The 21,043-nt window shown below is 39.8% G+C and overlaps 2 protein-coding genes across 3 annotated transcripts in view; one reads left to right on the top strand and one right to left on the bottom strand.

Moving 5' to 3' along the window:
* The window catches only part of LOC127351545 (frizzled-3), a 31,003-nt gene extending 28,092 nt beyond the window's left edge, over window positions 1-2,911 (top strand). For both annotated transcript variants that reach the window (XM_051379192.1, XM_051379193.1), the window contains exon 11: window positions 31-2,911. In XM_051379192.1, coding sequence (XP_051235152.1) covers window positions 31-253 — 223 coding nt within the window. In that variant the 3' untranslated portion in view covers window positions 254-2,911. The remainder of the gene's footprint in view (window positions 1-30) is intronic.
* kif28 (kinesin family member 28) lies at window positions 2,150-20,478 on the bottom strand. The gene is made up of 27 exons (XM_051379185.1): window positions 20,299-20,478; window positions 14,645-14,836; window positions 14,408-14,458; window positions 14,112-14,264; window positions 13,960-13,995; window positions 13,730-13,849; window positions 13,147-13,254; window positions 12,877-13,031; window positions 12,681-12,792; window positions 12,516-12,583; window positions 12,175-12,317; window positions 11,886-12,007; window positions 11,633-11,723; window positions 11,465-11,525; window positions 7,668-7,791; window positions 7,430-7,565; window positions 7,223-7,341; window positions 6,951-7,058; window positions 6,728-6,820; window positions 6,116-6,256; window positions 5,903-5,973; window positions 5,637-5,771; window positions 5,104-5,270; window positions 4,762-4,856; window positions 4,324-4,456; window positions 4,012-4,145; window positions 2,150-3,454 (listed from the first exon to the last, which is right to left on the bottom strand). The coding sequence occupies exons 1-27, from the start codon at window positions 20,371-20,373 to the stop codon at window positions 3,296-3,298; spliced, it is 3,102 nt and encodes a 1,033-aa protein (XP_051235145.1). The 5' UTR covers window positions 20,374-20,478; the 3' UTR covers window positions 2,150-3,295.
* Window positions 20,479-21,043: the final 565 nt, after the last annotated feature.

The following is a 21,043-nucleotide window of genomic DNA, read 5'->3' as shown; positions in this document are numbered from 1 at the left end:
TCATCATATGTCTTCCTGCCCCTCTCTCAGGAGTGATACTATGGTTTACCGAGGTACCGAGGAGCGCAGCTTCCATGGCAGCATGCCACGTCTCGACCACCCGCTCTCCACTCACAGCAGCCTCCATCAGATAGACAGCCACTCGAGGCCTGGCAGCCAGCGAGACGTATCCGAGGCCCCACCTACCCTCATCACCCACGGAACATCGGCAAGCAACAGCCAAGCTGCTGAGAACGAAGCCACCAGCGCCTAGAAAGAGCCGCAAAGTTTATCAGAAATGACTGTAATGATGCTGCGATGCCTTGGCAAACACACACCTGTCTGTATAGTGTTATCCTCTACAAAGATGGAGAATGTACCAGTGAGTGCTATAGTGGTGATTTTTGGCGTTAGTTCCTTGCTGATCATTTGTTAGCAGTGTGGCTAATGGCTGACACAGATCTGTCAGTGAACTTTGCTGATCCCTCCTAGATTCAGTGAAGAGTCACTGCAAGCTGGACAAGTTGTTTACCTAATTATGCGAATTTACACAGCAGAAGACTCCTGAATGCTTGACTCAAACCAGCTGAGCCAACAAGAATAAATCCATCTCAGACGTTTGGTGACGTTAGTGATGCTGACATTATTCAGGGATCATTTTGTTTGTGTCCAGGTAAACCAGAGCTAGCGCTGGATAGGAAACACCGAAAAAAAGGAAAGAAGTCATCATACTTTATGGACAACAACACTTAGATAAATTCAAAGTGTTTTCCTGGAGGTGTAGGATTAGATCCTGGACACCAGTTTGGTCTTGAGAGCAGCATGAGCAGTCTTATGGTGGCATTGGATGACACACATGAATATTATTAAATATGTGAACACTGCCGAGTATTGCTTTTGTAACAATCTTAAATGGTTTCTCCACTCTCTGTCTTCACTGAGACTTTATTCACAATCTGTTTGTTCTGGACTGCAGCTCTTAATGAATGATGTTTATCTTTGTTCAGAGACCGACAAATATGGGCTTAATGTGAAATTGTGGACCTCTCTGTGGTTTAGTGAAATATTTTTATACTGTGAAAATTGTCTGTCTGCTGCTGAAAGCCTCATTTTCTGTGTGTGTATGTGTGTGAGAGAGAGAGAATGAGTGAGTGAGAAATAGAGACACAGACATGACTGTAGTCATATTTGTTTTAAACTTCAATTCTCCCCTCCATTTGTGAACAACGCAAGCATGATGGGAGCTGAAAGATGATGTATAAGCCAGAATGTAAAACGCCTGTTTCAGAGTCAGAAAGATGGAGATATAATACGGACATTGTCGGGTGAAATGAGCTGGAAAAATGTGTGTGCACTTAGACACATTTATTCTAGCTCGAACTGCTTTTCGACCTCCCGAAATCATTTTAGCACTGACAGAGGCATTAGTTTGATACAGAGAGAAAAGGCAGCTTTAGAAACAAGGGCGGGTGTTTACTCAGCCAGTTACATGTTCGGTCAGTTATCAGCCAACCAATCTGTGTCATAGAATCCAAAAAATAAACAGCATAGGAGCACTGATAAATGTTGATAACCAGAGCATTGTAACCCAAATTCAGGTACATAGCTATCACTGCATTGAAGCCTTGCTGCTGCATAGACTGGGTTACAATTTAAAAATGAAAACTTGTAACAGTGCTCCTATTCTGAAATATGTCGCGTACACAAGGCTGAATGGTTGTTTCTTGAGGGGAAGTGCTTTTTTTTTTTTCTAATGTAATTGTGACCACTGTACTTGATATGTACCTAAACAGCTACTCTACATGCTCTTTGCTCATGTTTGTTTATTGTGCTGTTCAGACCTAGAACTCTAAATTACCCAAAGAGGTGCAGACAATTGGCAGTGAGACTGTAGAAAAACTAATGTTTGCTGATTGTGCATTGCTACATTTTCTCTAACAACATTGTTTTATGTTTAAGTAAAGGATACAGGAAGTGTGTATTGTAACAGGTTTTTTTCTATAGTTTGTGCTTTGTACCCAATCCCTGAAGACCCAATTAACCTACCTCACCTGCACCCTTAGCCTCCTCTGTATCTACACACACTCACACACACACACACACACACACACACACACTACTGGGTGCTTTTTGTAAAGAAAAACGGTCATAAACAAAATCAAGTAAAACATACCTTAATTGACTTTATTGAGTTAAAATGTCAAGCATGCACACACAGACCTTACATAACAGTAGGATATCCGTGGCTGTCCGTCTATCCTTCCCGCAGTTAGCTTTGTGTTTTTCTAGTCTACCTCTTGAGTTCAGATGTACCTAATTAACTCTCTGCCTTTCACTGCTGCCTCTCTGTCTACACCTGTGTTATATTTCTCACCATGACCACCTCCTTACTGTCAACTTGTCTGCCTACATATCTGTTGTAAATAGATTTTCCATCCTATCTGATGACTAATCTGCCTCACATCTGCCTTCTGCCTCTCCTCCTGTAAATGTGCCCACGCTGATCTTTTTTTGGACCTACAGCAACTGTCTGTTCTGTACTCTGTACAATTCGCGACTTCTTACAAACATTAACCGTTGTGCTTTTACCTCTGAATCTGACATTACAATGAGAGATGCGCTAAACACTGTCATTGATCTCTCCTTTTCAGCTGTTAAATATCTCATTCTTGTTAGTTCACCTAAGTCTGTAATGATTAGTATTAGTCCCCCACAGTGAGACATGAGGAAGAAGGTTTCTGATTTCATACTGTGTTACAGCTTCAGAGTGAACAGCAGTAGCTTGAAAATATGCCACATTATTAATGATGGTTCAAAAATATAATATTGTGAATTCTGAAACTTGAGTTGTATTTGCCTTTTAATTTATTTGCAGTTTGGAACTGTAATTATTTCTTTTACATGCAGTCTAATAAACTTTTTACAGACTTCGGTGATTTTGCTATTCTGTTCACACTGTTATTCTGTATTTATTCTTTCTGACTAATCTTCCTACCACCCCAGGTGATGCTGTAGTGGTTACGACATCTGAATACCATCCCCTTTTACAGAAAAACTAACTGCATCTCCTTCATTAAATGATTCATTTGTAGCTGTAGTGGCTCTTGCAAACGTCAACATGTAAAAGTTCAGTTTAGTGACCACAGGTTTCACCAATGGCATAAAGTTGTGGTTTTAGAATCAGCACAATCATAGAAAGCAATAATTCAAACTTTGGAAACAGCTACTTATAAATGGCAGTATCTTCAGCCTTCTCCACCAGGACCAGCCATTTGCCTTCTTAATCCTTTGGGAAAATTGGCTAACAGTTACTCAGTCAGGACCAGATTCCCGATCGTTCTCGTTTCCGGCGGACGATGGCGGCCACGTCTTGTTTGAGCGTGGAGACGCTCTGTTCCAGCTGCTCCGAGAAGCCCCTCAGCAGGCGACTCTGCTCGTCCACAAACAGCCTGAGCCCGAGCAGGTCAGAGTCCTCCTGGAAACAACAGGAACACATAACCTCAACAGTTAACCATGCACATATTCTGTGTCCTCTAGGGCTTACGACTAGCAACTGACTCCTCATTCTACCCTTTTCCAGATAGTTAACCAAAAGAAATAATTACAAAAACAGCAGGTGTCTAATTGCAGCCCTGATTGTAAATGACCTAAAAAGGCCTTTCATGTCTGGTATGCAGATGTTTGTTTTCCAGCTGGTCTTGCTGTTGTGAAATTACTTACAATCATAATAATGAAATATGATTATATCAAAAAAAAAACTTTCAATGAACTCTTGTAAAATTTGTAAATTCCCTGAAATGTCTAGATTGAAATTCTTTTTTTGTCACATTCCAAGAAAACCCAAGTAGGCAAATCATTAAAATCCTCCAACTTCTCTCTAATCTTACTAAAGCCTTTCTTGAATGCCAGTTAAATTATGTGACTGATTGTGTATTGTTCTCTATAGATCTACTGTTGATTAACTTTGATCACAAGGCCGTATTGTAGTAATGCTCACTAATGCTAATGCTGCAGGAAGACGTGGATACGTACACTGGGCCTGTGTCTGCGCAGGCGCTGCAGCTGACCCCTGACTGAGGTCATGCTGTGGTAGAAAACCTTGAGAGAACGAGCAAATTCTGCATCACAGCTGGGACGCACTGACCGACCACGCACACTCTCTCCACCTAACACACAGAGGGAGGAAGGTGTGTGTGAGAAAGAACACATCACCTATCACTGACGGAATAAAAATGTTATGAATGGGAATGCTGTAGCATGAAACTACTGTTAAATCCTGTCTGTAAATAAATTACTCTGCAACAGTAAAGTATAGACGTGATGTAAAAAGTTGATTTCATTTACCATTCCTGGCTGTGTTGAGTTGTTCTCTCAGACTATGATTTTCTTTTCTCAGTGAAGCATTAACACTTCTGAGTTCTTCCAAGTCTTGTTGAAGTGCTCTCACTGAACAGCTGAGGTCTGTAGAATCTACAGGCTGCAACACAACCACACATTTATATAAACACTGTGATTCTTTGCCTCATAAATTGTTGTTTGAATAAGAGATGACACCATGCCTGTGCACTATAATTGCTTGTAACTTCTTATTAAGTCAAAAGTATGAAGAAACAAATACTACAGTTACTTGAGTCTATCGTATGATCTATGATTTTACAATTCTACTGTCTTACAACTTACCTTACAGTAAAGTAAATTCATTATGTAATAGGTTGCAAATGTATCTTTTCCATACTTGTGTATGATTCCTTATGTAGGAATACAGACTAACATTAAACTCACCCCAATGTCTGTTGAGCCAGCCTCCTCGATAATAAAGACGCCTTCCGTAGTCATCCTCACTCCCTCCAGAGATGATAACAAGTCAGTACAACCCTCTGAAATAGAAAAACAACACCTATCAGTAGCTTTAATGACTGTCTTTGATTGACAGCCAAATATACCATAGTAATAACATGAAATGGAGGCATTAAGGCGGGGTGATATCTGATTATCTTCATTTTGGGCTGCTTAGGTGAAATAAAGCCTGCATAGTTCACTTCCAAAATGTGTTTGTTTTTGTTTTGTTTTTTAGCTTTAAGCCAAAAATACAGTAAAAGCATCCATTTATCTCTGCATCCTCACCCTGAAGGCCCCAGAGCTCCAGCACTACAGCGCTGCTCTGCAGGTAGTCGAGCAGACGTTGGGAGGTCTGGAGGGAGGCAAAATGAACTCTGTGATCCAACAGAGGATTGACGTTGTGCCACACAGCTGGAGTGTAGAGAGGCTGTCTGCAGTCAAACAACCTGAAACTGAAAGAGTGGGGGAAGAGGAAAAAAGAACAGAGGAGAACAAGTACCGTATCTTACTTCTGGAATCCAGAAGACAGTTATATTCCCCGTCTATAATGACACTTCCTATCAAGATGTATCGTTCAGAAAATGCCAAATTACATCAGAATTACGTCTTTTTTTTACCAAAAAAATCAAAGGTATGTTACCCACATCTTCTGCAACCACTAACTTAAATGATGTTTTGTCTCCAATAAATTTTCTCTGTGCATGTTCTGCTGTCTTGACTTCCAGTTCCTGGAATATCATTAATTGTAGGAATTCTCTGAATCCTCCCTGCCCTTCAAACTCTCCTTAGTGCTCTATATGTAGCCCCATATGCCTCACCCAATTTGGACCCCTCTATTGCGGGCCTCTCTGATCCAGCGGAGGCCACAGCACTGCTCCAGGACCAGCTGGAAGTCCAGTCGTCGGCCCAGTAACTCAGATGGGTCGATCAGAATGTCATCCTCACCCAGAGGCCTGAAAGGTGAGAAAGATAATACAGTATGTCTCTGTGTTTATTAGGGTTATTCACAGTGTGTGTGTGTGTGTGTGTGTGTGTGTGTGTGTGTGTGTGTGTGTGTGTGTGTGTGTGTGTGTGTGTGTCATACAGTCCCGTGGAGGTGCAGGGGACCAACTGTGCTTGTAGAATGGCCTCCTCCGTTCCCTCTGACCCCAGCACCTGCAGACAGAGATTATTACCTACAGTACCAATATTGTAGGAAGGGGACAGGTGTGTGTGTGTGTGTGTGTGTGTGTGTGTGTGTGTGTGTGTGTGTGTGTGTGTGTGTGTGTGTGTGTGTGTTGTATATCAGTGTGTGTACCTCAAGTTGCTCTTCCAGAGGGATGCGGAAGGCCAAAGACTGAAGCCAGAGGTGAGCAGTGCCCAGAAGCAGAGGCTCCACAGGATCCCAGAAGGGATCTTTATCTCTGGGTAGCGCGGCTTTAGACAGCCCCTCTACTCTCTGACAGCAAGAACCAAAGGCAGATTCAAATATGAATAATGATAATAATAATATTAATAATAATATAAAGAGTTATTTGCTCTGAAATGTTAACTTAACTAATCATGGTAGGGCTAGCTAATGTTGACTGTGCTGATCTTCTAAATTATGCTCCAGTTCCATCAAGCTACAATCCCTCCATGTGAAGAATGATTTTAAAATAAAGCACTGTGAGATGATCATAAAGTTATGAGTCTCCTCTCCTGCCACGTTTACTTATTTTAATGTTTTCTCTCTATTCTCTTTTCATATATTATTAAACTCCTTAATCTAACTCTAACTCTTTTTGGACAAGATGTTTGATTTACAGTTGGTAAAAGAAGTTTGTTGTCTACATAAAAGTTTTTGAAATTGTTTGCATTTCAGCTGATTTGTAAATAGTCTCTTATTACATTTTGAAAAACATAAGAGATGGTCTTTCCACTGAATTACATTTTCTCCACTTGTCTCAACCTGATGCTGCTGGTAGACCTCTTCCATCAGGAATTTACGGTTCACAAACTTGACCTTGGACCACATCCATACCTGGGCGAGGAGTTTAGACAAAGAAACAAAAATTTAAGACCCAAACCTATACCTAAATTGAAATTGGAATTATAAAAAAAAACGCTAATGAGCTATTGTACATGAGAGACAGAAAGAGAGATAGAGCAACCTGTTTTTTTCCCATAGTGGTGACTCTGACAACAATCTCCTTCTCCAGGTCGTGGCCTTTTGAATCTGACAGCGCCAGATTCTTGATCTCCAACTTAAACTCAACCCCCTACAAACATGGCAGACAATACAAAGCAGGTGTTTATTAATTGTTAATGCATAACCATGAGACCATAAAAAGACAAAAATATATTCCGTTATTTGATTTACACACATTATTGCCTCCAGTAGGAACACATTAACCAGAAACCTCCAAAGACAAATGTCTGGTACCTTGTTCAGTTCCTGGCTCATCTGGTTGGCCTCAGCCACCATGGGCATCAGTTTGATGTAGTCGTAGAAGACGGCCAGCAGACTGGGGTCTGTCTGACTGGACCCAGCACTCGACTCACCTAACACAGACAGATAAATAATATCTAACAAGTTTCATTCCAAAAATTAACTTCCTTTGCTCCCAGGTATTGATCCTCTCCCACTCACCCAGGTGGATGCCCTCAGCAGCAGCCAGCTCAGATTGGAAGTAGTCATAGTCATAGCGGCTCCAGTCGTCCCCACCCCTTTCAGAGGGATAACCAATGAACAGATAGGTACAGTTGGAACCGAGAATGAGACGGTCCTAGAGGGAGACAGAAGAGAGAGAGAGTTTTGTGTGTAAGTTTAACACAGGTCACACATTCGTATCATAAAGTTTGTGCTGTGTTTGTGCTGAGAGACCCACCAGGTGCTGCAGCTCAGTTGTCTGGGAAACAGTATTGCCATTGATAATAACCTTTGACCCTGCGAGCGGGGTCAGTGTTACCCGGCGTTGTTCGTTCCTGAACACAGCATGACGCTCCTGGATCCTGACACACAAAAACACTACCACTCAAAGATGCAGAAAAAGACAAAACATTTTAATGAGCGACCTGCAGCCTATCCCAGCATGCATTTGGTCAGGTTGCCCGAAAGATCACATCCACCTTTATACATCATGTATGAACTGTATAGCACAAAATAAGAGAATGAAATGTGGGCTGTTAAATATCAGGTCTCTGTCCTCTAAAGCTGTTTTAGTGAACGAATTAATATCAGATTATGATATTGATTTACTTTGTCTTACTGAGACCTGGTTGTCCCACGAGGAGTATGTTAGCCTAAATGAATCCACCCCCCCCAGTCATATTAATACTCACATTCCTCGAGGCACTGGCCGAGGAGGTGGAGTAGCAGCCATATATGATTCGAGCGTTTTAATGGACCCTAAACCTAAACTAAATTATAATTCATTTGAAAGCCTTGTTCTTAGTCTTTCTCACCCAAACTGGAAAACACTGCAGCCAGTTCTATTTGTTATAGTGTACCGCGCTCCTGGACCGTACTCTGATTTTATATCTGAATTTTCAGAGTTTCTATCAAGCTTAGTCCTTAAATCAGATAAAGTAATTATTGTAGGTGATTTTAATATTCATGTGGATGTTGACAATGACAGCCTTAGTAATGCATTTATATCATTAATAGACTCAATTGGCTTCTGTCAGAGTGTAAATAAACCAACTCATTGTTTTAATCACACTCTTGACCTTGTTTTATCATATGGCATTGATATTGAACATTTAATAGTCTTCCCACATAATCCTTTCCTATCTGACCATTATTTAATAACTTTTGAATTCATACTATTAGATTATAAGCCATTAGGCAAAACTTACTACAGCAGATGTCTATCTGACAGTGCTGTAGCTAAATTTAAGGAGGAGATTCCTTCAGTGTTTAATTCAATGCCATGTCTGAATTTAACAGAGTCCTATAATGACTTTAGTCCCTCTGAAATTGATAATCTTGTCGATAGTGCTACAGGCTCACTACGATCAACATAAGACTCTATCGCTCCTATAAAAAGGAAATTATTAAAACATAGGAGACTAGCACCTTGGTATAACCACCAAACCCGCCAGTTAAAACAAATAGCTAGAAAATCTGAAAGGAAATGGCGCTCTTCCAAATTATCAGAATATCGCTCAATTTGGCAAGATAATCTTAAAACCTATAGAAAGGCCCTCCGTAATGCCAGAGGAGCCTATTACTCAGCACTAATAGAAGAAAATAAGAACAACCCTAGGTTCCTCTTCAGCACTGTAGCCAGGCTGACAGAGAGTCACAGCTCTATTGAGCCACATATCCCCATAAACTTAAGTAGCAATGACTTCATGAGCTTCTTCTATAATAAAATTATTACTATTAGAGAAAAAATTAATCACCAACTGCCATCAACAGTTATCAGTGGCTCTCCAAGTTCAGGGACTTCTGTCAATGTAAACTTAGATGTATATTTAGACTGTTTTTCTGCTATCGATCTTCATCAGTTAACTTCAATCATTTCTTCATCGAAGCCATCAACCTGTCTATTAGACCCGATCCCAACTAGGCTGCTTAAAGAAGTTGTTCCCTTAATTGGCACTTCTTTACTGGATATGATTAATCTTTCTTTATTATCAGGATATGTACCACAGTCCTTTAAAGTAACTGTAATTAAACCCCTTCTTAAAAAGTCCACTCTTGACCCAGGGGTTTTAGCCAACTATAGACCGATTTCTAATCTCCCCTTCCTCTCTAAGATTCTGGAGAAAGTAGTCGCCAAAGAGTTGTGTGACTTTCTACATAACAATAGTTTATTTGAGGATTTTCAGTCAGGATTTAGAGTTCATCATAGCACAGAGACAGCTCTGGTTAAAGTTAATAATGACCTTCTGACTGCTTCTGACAATGGACTTGTCTCTGTACTTGTATTATTAGATCTTAGTGCTGCATTTGACACCATTGACCATGATATTCTTTTACAGAGACTTGAGCATCAAATTGGCATTAAAGGAACTGCCCTAAGCTGGTTTAAGTCATACTTATCAGATCGTTCTCAGTTTGTACATGTTAACGATGAATCCTCCATAAATACTAAAGTTAGTCATGGAGTTCCACAAGGTTCTGTACTTGGACCAATACTATTTACTTTATATATGCTCCCTTTAGGCAACATTATTAGGAATCACTCCATTAACTTTCACTGTTATGCAGATGATACGCAGTTATATCTATCAATCAAACCCAATGAAATTAATCAATTATCTAAATTACAAACATGTCTTAAGGACATAAAATCCTGGATGACCTGCAATTTTCTGATGTTAAACTCAGAAAAAAACGAAATTCTTGTTCTTGGCCCCAAAAACCTTAGAGACTCATTGTCTAAAGATATAGTCACTCTAGATGGCATTAACTTGGCCTCTAGCACCACTGTCAGGAATCTTGGAGTTATCTTTGATCAGGATTTGTCATTTAACTCCCACATAAAGCAGACCTCTAGGACTGCCTTCTTTCATTTACGTAATATTAGAAAAATTAGACACATACTATCACAGACAGATGCAGATGCATTTGTTACTTCAAGGCTGGATTACTGCAACTCTTTATTATCAGGTTGCCCCAATAAGTCCATTAAAACGCTCCAATTAATTCAGAACGCTGCAGCACGAGTACTGACAGGAACTAGAAAAAGAGATCACATCTCTCCTGTACTAGCTACTCTGCATTGGCTCCCTATAAAATGTAGAATTGAATTTAAAATCCTCCTCCTCACCTATAAAGCTCTTCATGGTCAGGCCCCTTCATATCTTAAAGAGCTCATAGTACCCTATTACCCCACTAGAACACTACGTTCTCTGAATGCTGGGCTACTTGTGGTTCCTATAGTCTCTAAAAGTAGAACAGGAGCCAGAGCCTTCAGTTACCAAGCTCCTCTCCTGTGGAACCAGCTTCCAGTTGTGGTTCGGGAGGCAGACACCCTCACCACATTCAAGAGTAGGCTTAAGACATTCCTCTTTGATAAAGCTTATAGTTAGGGCTGGATCAGGTGAGTCCTGAACCATCCCTTAGTTATGCTGCTATAGGCCTAGACTATCGGGGGATTTCCCATGGTGCACTGAGCTACTCTCTTCCTCTCTCTTTCTGCACTCATTCATGTCCCTTTAATGCATGTTACTAACTCCACTTCTTCCCCGGAGTTCTTGTGCTTTCTCGTCTCGCAGGTTCTCATGGATCCTGGTGGAGCCTCCTGCCATGGTCCTGCTTGACTGCCATTGCCAATACTGTTGTTGCTGTGCACCTGTCTGTCTGTCTGTCTCTCGCTCTCGCTCTCTCTCTCTCTCTCTCTCTCTCTCTCTCTCTCTCTCTCTCTCTCTCACCCCAACTGGTCGAGACAGACGACCACCCACCTAGAGCCGGAGGATCTGTCCTAGGTTTCTGCCTTTTAACAGGCAGTTTTTCCTTGCCCTTGTCGCCAAGTGCTTGCTCATGGTGGTACTGTTGGGTCTCTGTAATTAATGTTAAAGAGTTTGGTCTAGACCTGCTCTATTTGAAAAGTGTCCTGAGATAACTTCTGTTATGAATTGGCGCTATACAAATAAAATTGAATTGAATTGTATAGCACTGGGTTTGTGATGTTCTATTGTTCCCTGGTGCGGTCTTGTTGTGACGGAGACTCACCCTAAGCCCTTGACAGAGATGGATCTTGGGGAAGAGTCACACAGGCCGATGTCCCATTCACCTGGAACACACGGCAGTGTTAATGAGTGGTAACGAATACCCTAAAAACTGCAACAATGGGTCAGTCAGACCATGATCTCTCTAAAGGGTAGAACTAGACAGTTGTACCCTCCTGAATGAAAAGCTTGACCACGCCGGACAGCTGAGCGTCCTCATTGATGTTCAGGATGTAGGGATGCATCTGCATCATCCTCCTCTCCTGACAGTGAGGGAGAAGGACAGAGAGACGTTACAATGACAGTAGGGGACAGGAAGAGACAAGAAGGACACATTTAGTACATGGGCCAATATGTATTAATTTATTCACCATCATCAAGTTCACCTTACCTTTCAATGTGTGTGTGTGTGTGTGTGTGTGTACCTGTGTGATGTTCGCGTACTGCTGCTCCCAGTCCTTCAGCGCCTCCTGCAGGTGTTGTTCCCACAGAGTCTGAATGGCTCGGATCTGGAGCTCATTGTGGGTCAGCAGCTGACGAAGCTCCTCTGAACACACATATACACACACACACACACACACACACACACACACACACACACACACACACACACACACACACACACACACACACACACACACACACACACACACATAGACATGTTGACCTCTCTAACCCTGCTGCCTGCTGAATTCCCTTCTCTGCTAGTCTTACTGGTCTCGTCGTTGGCTCTGCGTCCCTCCTGGCCCAGCCGGCTCAGTCGTTGCAGCAGCCTGGCATTCTCTGCCTTCAGCTCTTTGACCAGACGCTCAGTGGGGCTCTCGTTCACCACTGCTCGGTTCTGAATACGCTTTGCCCTAAAGAGGTGGAGGAGGTAGGGACACAGCGAGAGAGGAGTGTGGATGGGGTACGGTTGGAGCAGAGAAAATGCCATGGAGGCCAAGAAAGAAGAAAAAACAGGGGAAGGAGAATAAGTTTAAGTGTGTGTTTTTTATTATGGCGGCAACCTGCTGTTTTTTCATGATGGGTTGCACAGCATAAGGGGTTTGTTGTACCTCTCAGCATAACGCAGGGTGGAGAGAGACTCCTCATAGCAGATATCAGCAGGACTCAGCGTGGCAATCTTGAAATTTGAATTAGAAATAACTTAATTGATCTGTTTATTTACAGTATATGAACATTATGTGATATCATATATCATATATACTATCTTCTGTTACCATAACAGTGCGGCTGTTGCCTCCCAGTGCAGACTGCAGCAGCTTGGTGAGAACTGAGTCTCTGTAGGGTATATGGACAACCTTCTTCCCAACCGCCACATCAGCGAGGGAGCTGGAGGTGAGGACAATAATGAGAAGAATACTGATAAACCAAACTGAATATAAAACTAGATGAAGCTAACCCTCAGGCACCAACCTGATGACATTGCCCAGAGTGGTGAGGCTCAAGTTGATGGCTGTGCCCTCTTTCAGTCTGTCAGCCTCCGACCCTGACGACCGCTGCCGCTCACTGCCAGCCAGGTCTACCAAGTTAATGTTGGACTGCTTTGTGATGCTCTCTTTGGAAAAGATCTGACAGGGAGTCATGTCAATAACAAATGTTTGAAGAAACCTGAAGATAGTACAACATTTTGGAGAACTTCTGTAGCAGGACTGAAACTGGAACATAGCAAGTGGGGCCATTTACCTGTTTGAGCTGGAGGATGATGAGCATGTGTGAACGACTGCTATTGGCATTCATGTGTGTGGCAGCAGTGGTTCGGGTCCTGGTCCCCTGATCCATCAACTGCTCCACCTACATTTTAAAACTCACACTATAACATGTTTCCAAACACGACACATATAAAAACACTGACACAGCATACATACGAATATCTGACATGCCCCTAAACATCCCATGTAGCTCTTAGCCTTAGTTTGGTAACTTTAAAGCAGCAACCAGGAACATTCTTCAGGATTTTTTAGTTGATTCTGGCGCCCCCTGTGAACAAAAGCGGTACAGTTTCCTCTGCTTCGTTTTATTGATTTGAAGGGGAATTCGACTGAACACAACCTGGTGGCAGGCATTAAGAATAACTGTGTAAAAATAATAATCTTCTTGCTGACGGTCTCATGCTTATGGAGGTCATGTACAGGCATCAGTATTCAACTGTTTCATAACCAGTTAAAAACTCCTTGTAGTAGGTTTAAGTGAAGTAATAAACACTTGTTGTTACACTATGTAGAGGTTTTTCTCTCTATATATATTTACTCTGCATCCATCTCTTTACCTGTGGTGCACTCTCACACGGGACTGTTCGGAGACCCTCCACATAGAAACCTCTTTGCTGCTCCTCTCTGACTCTGAGTCCCCCCGGAGTACGAGACCCCCGAGACAGCAGGTCAACCACCTGGACAGAGAGGAAAGAGACAAAAAGAAGATGATGATGACACAAAAAAACAAAGAAAAAGAAAGAAGACAACAGCAGAAACAACAGTAGCTGTTTTTCCCTTCTGTTACCTGCTCATTATAGATTTCCAACATACTGAAAAACACCTGTGTAGACATCAAGAACAAAGATATTAAGTTTTCACACCCATATGTGACACTGTGTGCTGGTAAGGACGTGAAAAAGCCACACACACACACACACACACACACACACTCTTTACCTGACACTGTCTGGTCTCCTGGTTTTCTCTGATGGCCTGAAACAGCCGCTCACAGAGTTTAGGAACCAGGCCTTTGTTAGGCCCATAGCCCACCATTGAGTAACTCTTCCCTGAGCCGGTCTGGCCATAGGCCAACAGTGTGGCATTGTAACCCTGCAGACAGCACAGACCTAGAACCTCAAAATTGTTTTAGCCAACTAGCACAGAACAAATTCAGCTTGGCAGCAAATAAACAACACTGAGCTTTGTGATATAAATGTGAATGAAACTGCAGTTAACCATGTGATGATTGCCACCTGCAGTGCATTCTCCAGAATTCCCTCTCCCAGGTCCTGGAAAACACTGTCCTGGGGATAGATGGTATGGTGTGAGCTTTGTAACCCAGAATTGTCTTGATCAAACTCTGCTTACCTTTTTCTGGGTATTTTCTCCCTGGACAGTCTACATTTATACTGTCTAGATTTTTTTTTTACTATCTACAATACATTGTGCTGGTTGGTTTTATGAATTGAGAGAACTGACTCAGAGCTGACCTGGTCAGCGTATCGTCCCCCGGGCTCTTCAGGCACAAAGAGGCCACTGCGGTCTTGTGCGAAGCCACTGTGGGACCAGTAGGCGTAGTCAAAACAAAACGAACGGCGGCTCTGGGATTCACGCGGGTCATGGATAGTGATGGAGCTTGACACCATGGAGACAATACACCGACTGCCTGCATCCCTCTCTCTCTGGATGGAGGAAGGAGATACATTGAGGATGAGGAGAGGAGAAAACAGGGCTGTTGGAAGACTGAAGCTTCCATAACCACATTTAATTTGGATATCAAGGAAAATGGGGGGAAGTGAAAGTAAAGGTTCCTTTATTCCTCTTCAGAAGCAAACTATCTATATGAGTCTGATGATTTAGTGTTTTAGGTCCGTGTATGTTTTGGTCATTGGATTTTCCTTTCAGAAACGGGTATTAAAAAACAGAAAACGAGTGGTTATTTGATTTTCGTTTTAAAATACAAAAATTAAAATTGAAATACAAGGCGTTTTTCTTTTTCATGGTCAGAAAGGGATGAGCGAAATTAAAAAAATTATTCGATTTTCATTTTCTATTTCATATAACAAAAAATAAAATCACTAGAAAACAGAAACAGAAAAAAAGGCCTGTTTTTTCATATTCTGAGACCGGATGTTGTCATTTACAGGACCGTGCTGTGTAGAAGAAACAGTAGGCTAGTAGACTGCGGTCAATCCAGCCGTGAGTCCAATCTTGTGGTCAAATCATCCATAGCCTGGAATTATTGAGCAAAGTGTTTTTACAGTAGCTCAAATATATGAAAATATGCCACATGGAGGTACAAATATGGACTTTTATTGTTGAATTTCTCCAAATTGGTACAATAAAAATGCTTGATATTAAGTATGTTTGTAGTCTCATATGTGTAAAAGTCAAATATACCATCAGTAGCCAGGAAACACTGAGCAATATGTTTTTACAGTACCTCAAATATGGTCAAATATGCAATCTCTGGAGGCATAAATATGAGGCTTTTATTTTGGCATTTCTCCACACTGGTGCAGTAAAGATACTTGATATAAAGTGTTTTTTTATTCATCAGGGGCGCATGAAACACTTTAATGTAACATATTTTAATTATAGCTTATAAAAAATACCTTTATTTTGAAAACAGGAAGTAAATACGCTGTTTCTCCGCATTTACCATAATGCTGAGAATACTTGTACACTCTAAATTTAAGTGCGGCTGTTTTGACCACGGAGATCGGACTCACGGCTGGATTGACCGCAGTCTACTAGTCTACTGTTTCTTCTACACAGGTCCGTGTATGTTTTGGTCATTGGATTTTCCTTTCAGAAACGGGTATTAAAAAACAGAAAACGAGTGGTTATTTGATTTTCGTTTTAAAATACAAAAATTAAAATTGAAATACAAAGCGTTTTTCTTTTTCATGGTCAGAAAGGGATGAGCAAAATTAAAAAAAATATTCGATTTTCATTTTCTATTTCATATAACAAAAAATAAAATCACTAGAAAACAGAAACAGAAAAAAGGCCTGTTTTTTCATATTCTGAGACCGGATGTTGTCATTTACAGGACGGTGCTGTGTAGAAGAAACAGTAGAGCAGTAGACTGCGGTCAATCCAGCCGTGAGTCCGATCTCCGTGGTCAAATCAGCCGCATTTAAATTTCGAGTGTACAAGTATTCTCAGCATTATGGTAAATGCGGAGAAACAGCGTATTTACTTCCGGTTTTCAAAATAAAGGTATTTAGAACAGTAAGCTATAATTCGAACCTACATTTAAAATAAAATATGTTACATTAAAGTGTTGTGCCCCTGATGAATAAAAAACACTTTATATCAAGTATACTGCACCAGTGTGGAGAAATGCCAAAATAAAAGCCTCATATTTATGCCTCCAGAGATTGCATATTTGACAATATTTGAGGTACTGTAAAAACATATTGCTCAGTGTTTCCTGGCTACTGATGGTATATTTGACTTTTACACATATGAGACTACAACCATACTTAATATCAAGCATTTTTACTGTACCAATTTGGAGAAATTCAACAATAAAAGTCCATATTTGTACCTCCAAGTGGTGTTTTCATATATTTGAGCTACTGTAAAAACACTTTGCTCAATAATTCCTGGCTATGGATGATATATTTGACTTCTACACATCTAAGACTACAAGTATACTTAATATCAAGCATTTTTACTGCACCAATGTGGAGAAATTGAAGAATAAAAGTCCCATATTTATACTTCCAGATTCCATATTTTCTTATATTTGAGCTACTGTAAAAATGTAAACTGTATGTGGAACCACCTGCAACAGCTGTCACACTGAATAATATAAAAAATAATATGTGAGGAAGAGACAGTAGGTACAATGGTGTTTTGAAGTTAAAACTAATTATTTTTCCCTTTTACCTACAAATGGACACAGCAGAGCTGCAAAATAAGAAGAATGTGGACTGGCATTGCATTTTGTGTGAAAAGTAAACAAATTAGAATTGTGTAGGATTTTGTGTTTAGTGTTTAGTGTTTATATTATATATAATTATATATATGTTATTAAACATTTGTGTGAAAATTTGTACTGTAAAAACATATTGCTCAGTGTTTCCTGGCTACTGACTTTTACACATATGAGACTACAAGCAGACTTAATATCAAGCATTTTTATTGTACCAATTTGGAGAAATTCAACAATAAAAGTCCATATTTGTACCTCCAAGTGGCATATTTTCATATATTTGAGCTACTGTAAAAACACTTTGCTCAATAATTCCTGGCTATGGATGGTATATCTTACTTCTACACATCTAAGACTACAAGTATACTTAATATCAAGCATTTCTACTGCACCAATGTGGAGAAATTTAAGAATAAAAGGTGGTTCCCCTGTATGTGGAACCAACTGCAACAGCTGTCACGCTGAGTCTGTAAAAGGGAAAAATAATATATGAGGAAGAGACAGTAGGTACAATGGTGTTTTGAAGTTAAAACTAATTATTTTTCCCTTTTACAGATTCAGTGTGACAGCTGTTGCAGGTGCTTCCACATACAGTGCCTACAAATGGACACAGCAGAGCTGCAAAATAAGAAGAATGTGGACTGGAATTGCATTTTGTGTGAAAAGTAAACAAATTAGAATTGTGTAGGATTTTGTGTTTAGTGTTTAATCTTTATATTATAATTTTTTTATAAAATGTTATTAAACATTTGTGTGAAATTTTGTCATGATTACTGCATCATTATTGAAGTATAATGAAAATGCTTCACCCATAGCCAGGTATTATTGAGCAAAGTGTTTTTACAGTAGTTCAAATATATGAAAATATGCCACTTGGAGGTACAAATATGGACTTTTATTGTTGAATTTCTCCAAATTGGTACAATAAAAATGCTTGATATTAAGTATGGTTGTAGTCTCATATGTGTAAAAGTCAAATATACCATCAGTAGCCAGGAAACACTGAGCAATATGTTTTTACAGTACCTCAAATATTGTCAAATATGCAATCTCTGGAGGCATAAATATGAGGCTTTTATTTTGGCATTTCTCCACACTGGTGCAGTATACTTGATATAAAGTGTTTTTTTTATTCATCAGGGGCGCATGAAACACTTTAATGTAACATATTTTAATTATAGCTTACTGTTCTAAATACCTTTATTTTGAACACCAGAAGTAAATACGCTGTTTCTCCGCATTTACCATAATGCTGAGAATACTTGTACACTCTAAATTTAAGTGCGGCTGATTTGACCACGGAGATCGGACTCACGGCTGGATTGACCGCAGTCTACTGCTCTACTGTTTCTTCTACACAGCACCGTCCTGTAAATGACAACATCCGGTCCCAGAATATGAAAAAACAGGCCTTTTTTCTGTTTCTGTTTTCTAGTGATTTTATTTTTTGTTATATGAAATAGAAAATGAAAATCGAATAATTTTTTTAATTTCACTCATCCCTTTTTGACCATGAAAAAGAAAAACGCCTTGTATTTCAATTTTAATTTTTGTATTTTAAAACGAAAATCAAATAACCACTCGTTTTCTGTTTTTTAAATACCCGTTTCTGAAAGGAAAATCCAATGACCAAAACATACACGGACCGTTTTAATATCTGGTGAGTTTTTATGTGACTTTCCTTCTTATGGAACCGTTGCTGAAAGTGTATGGTCTTTGTGGTATTTGTAGAAAATCAGTGGGGGAAGAAGTACTTCCTATCGTTTACATAAGTAAAAGTAGCAATATCATACTGTAGAAGTTTAACAAATAGCTTGGACCAATAATGTGTGTCTGTTTTGTTTTTTTCATAAAAAAGAAATATTTCCACATTAAAATCTAAAAAGGCATCCACTACATCTGCCTCATTAAAGATTACAAAATATATGAATATGCAAAAGTTGTTCATTTCTAAAGTTTTCCTGCTGGACACAAGATGTCTCCAACTTCACTGTGAAGTCCGTTGTCAGTGTTTGTGCACTGGAGGCTTCACGTTTCTACATCACACTATAAGTTGCATACTGGACCAGGAGTGACCAGGACTATTTGTGGCTTGTAGGCCCCGTAAAATCTTATTTCCATTGAGCACAGAGAAACTTTCCACTTTCAGTAGATGAATGTGAAATCAACGTTCTGGTGTCAAACTCAGCACATACATAAGTCAGCACAGTAAAGCTCAAACATACAACTGTAGGAACAAAAAGAACATTTTTGAATGGAGTACTCTTGATGATATAATGAATGAAGAATCGTATTAGTTACATCATTGGATTGTAATAATTGATGCATTGTGTTCATCACTTAAACATTGCAATAAACTACTTTATAAATTGCGGTGTAATCCAGTGGTTCCCAACCTGGGGGAACCCTTGGATTGCCAAGGCTTCATGGGGGGTTGTGAGGCCTTCTCGATTTTAAGGCATGTAGAACAACTGAAAAAAAAAAATCTACACAGTAGGCCTCCTCTTATCACCCTGCAATAAAAAGTATGCAGTTATAACAACTAAAGAGCTAATAGAACACTGAATTTGTCAAAAAAGAAGCCTATTAAGTTTGTATGACTGTTAAAAAATGTTTAAACATAATACACAGAATTGCATAAAATGTTCCTAAAAACATCAGAACAACTCATCTCTGATGTAACATTCACAGGAAATAATCCAAATTAATTCAAATCGCTACTTTTACACAAACTTTCTGCTGTTATTGCGTTCACTATTTACAGTTCATCAGTTGTTCTGTACTGTTATTGTTTTATATTGAATATCAAATGTAAATAAAATATGTAATTTAGTTAGGGGTCATCAACATTACTGGATTAAATATGCATTAGTTCTATTATATTTTGTATTAATAACCTGAAGCTGTAAAGACATAAATAACTAATGTTCTCAAATAAATGTATATTGTATGAAATGGAAATACTCAAGTAAAATACAAGAACCTCAAAATTGTACTTTAGTAAATTTACTTAGTCCACCAAAAGGAATCCCTTTAGTGTACTGTATATACACTGTAGTATAAAGCAGCATATTAATGTCAGTGAATGTGATACCATAAGAATACAGCACATTGCAACACATAAACATTAGGAAAACAGGTAAATAAATAATGAACAAAACAAAAAGATGTATGGAAATGAACCGTGTATCCACTGACCTTGTTGAACGGTCGGACTCTGACGGCCACTTTGACACAGTCCTTGCTGTGCATGTCTGAAGCTTTAGCCCTCATGGTGCAGCAGGCAGGTATCAGCACTGTCAGACTGTCACACTGAGTGATCAGCTCCCTCAAAGGGGAAAACGCAGGACTGTGTCGAGTTACACGCTGACAGGGACACAATCAGCCCAGTTTGGCAGGGACTACGGTGTCCATCCTGTTAGGAAATGCCTCATGAGGTTTTACTGAAAACCTGATGAAAAGAATTTCATTGACTTGCTGAAATATGGATGCGTCCGTAAACACAGTTTAAAGTAAAACAGAGACAATATTAGGTAGCCACAGCTACACACTAAACTGAAATATCATAGGTGATATTTAATGCAGCATGACTAATGCAAAGTTATTTTTTATGATAATCAGCATTTAATATGGGAAGAAATACGCTTTTATTTTTATTTTTCCCACCCTGGTGTTTTGTTAGCGGAGATAAGGCTGGTTTCGCTTTCACCTCGTCTACCAGCATAAATTATAGAAGAGACAGAGAGCCCTGGGAAATGGGATAGTCAAATTTATAAAGGGTGGTTACACATGTTTACAGCTACATTTATGTCAACATTTCAGTCCCATAAATTCACCCTAACAGCTAAATTTCTATTAACCATAAGCTGACCTGACATTTAAAAGATTCAAACTGGACGCTGGTGAAATTGGATGTCTGATATGAGGCACCAACAGGATGGAG

This window comes from Dicentrarchus labrax, unplaced genomic scaffold, assembly GCF_905237075.1.
Source record: "Dicentrarchus labrax unplaced genomic scaffold, dlabrax2021, whole genome shotgun sequence".
NCBI classification, from domain to species: Eukaryota; Metazoa; Chordata; class Actinopteri; family Moronidae; genus Dicentrarchus; species Dicentrarchus labrax.
Note: the sequence above shows the minus strand (reverse complement) of the source record. Positions and strands in the feature narration are given on the sequence as shown.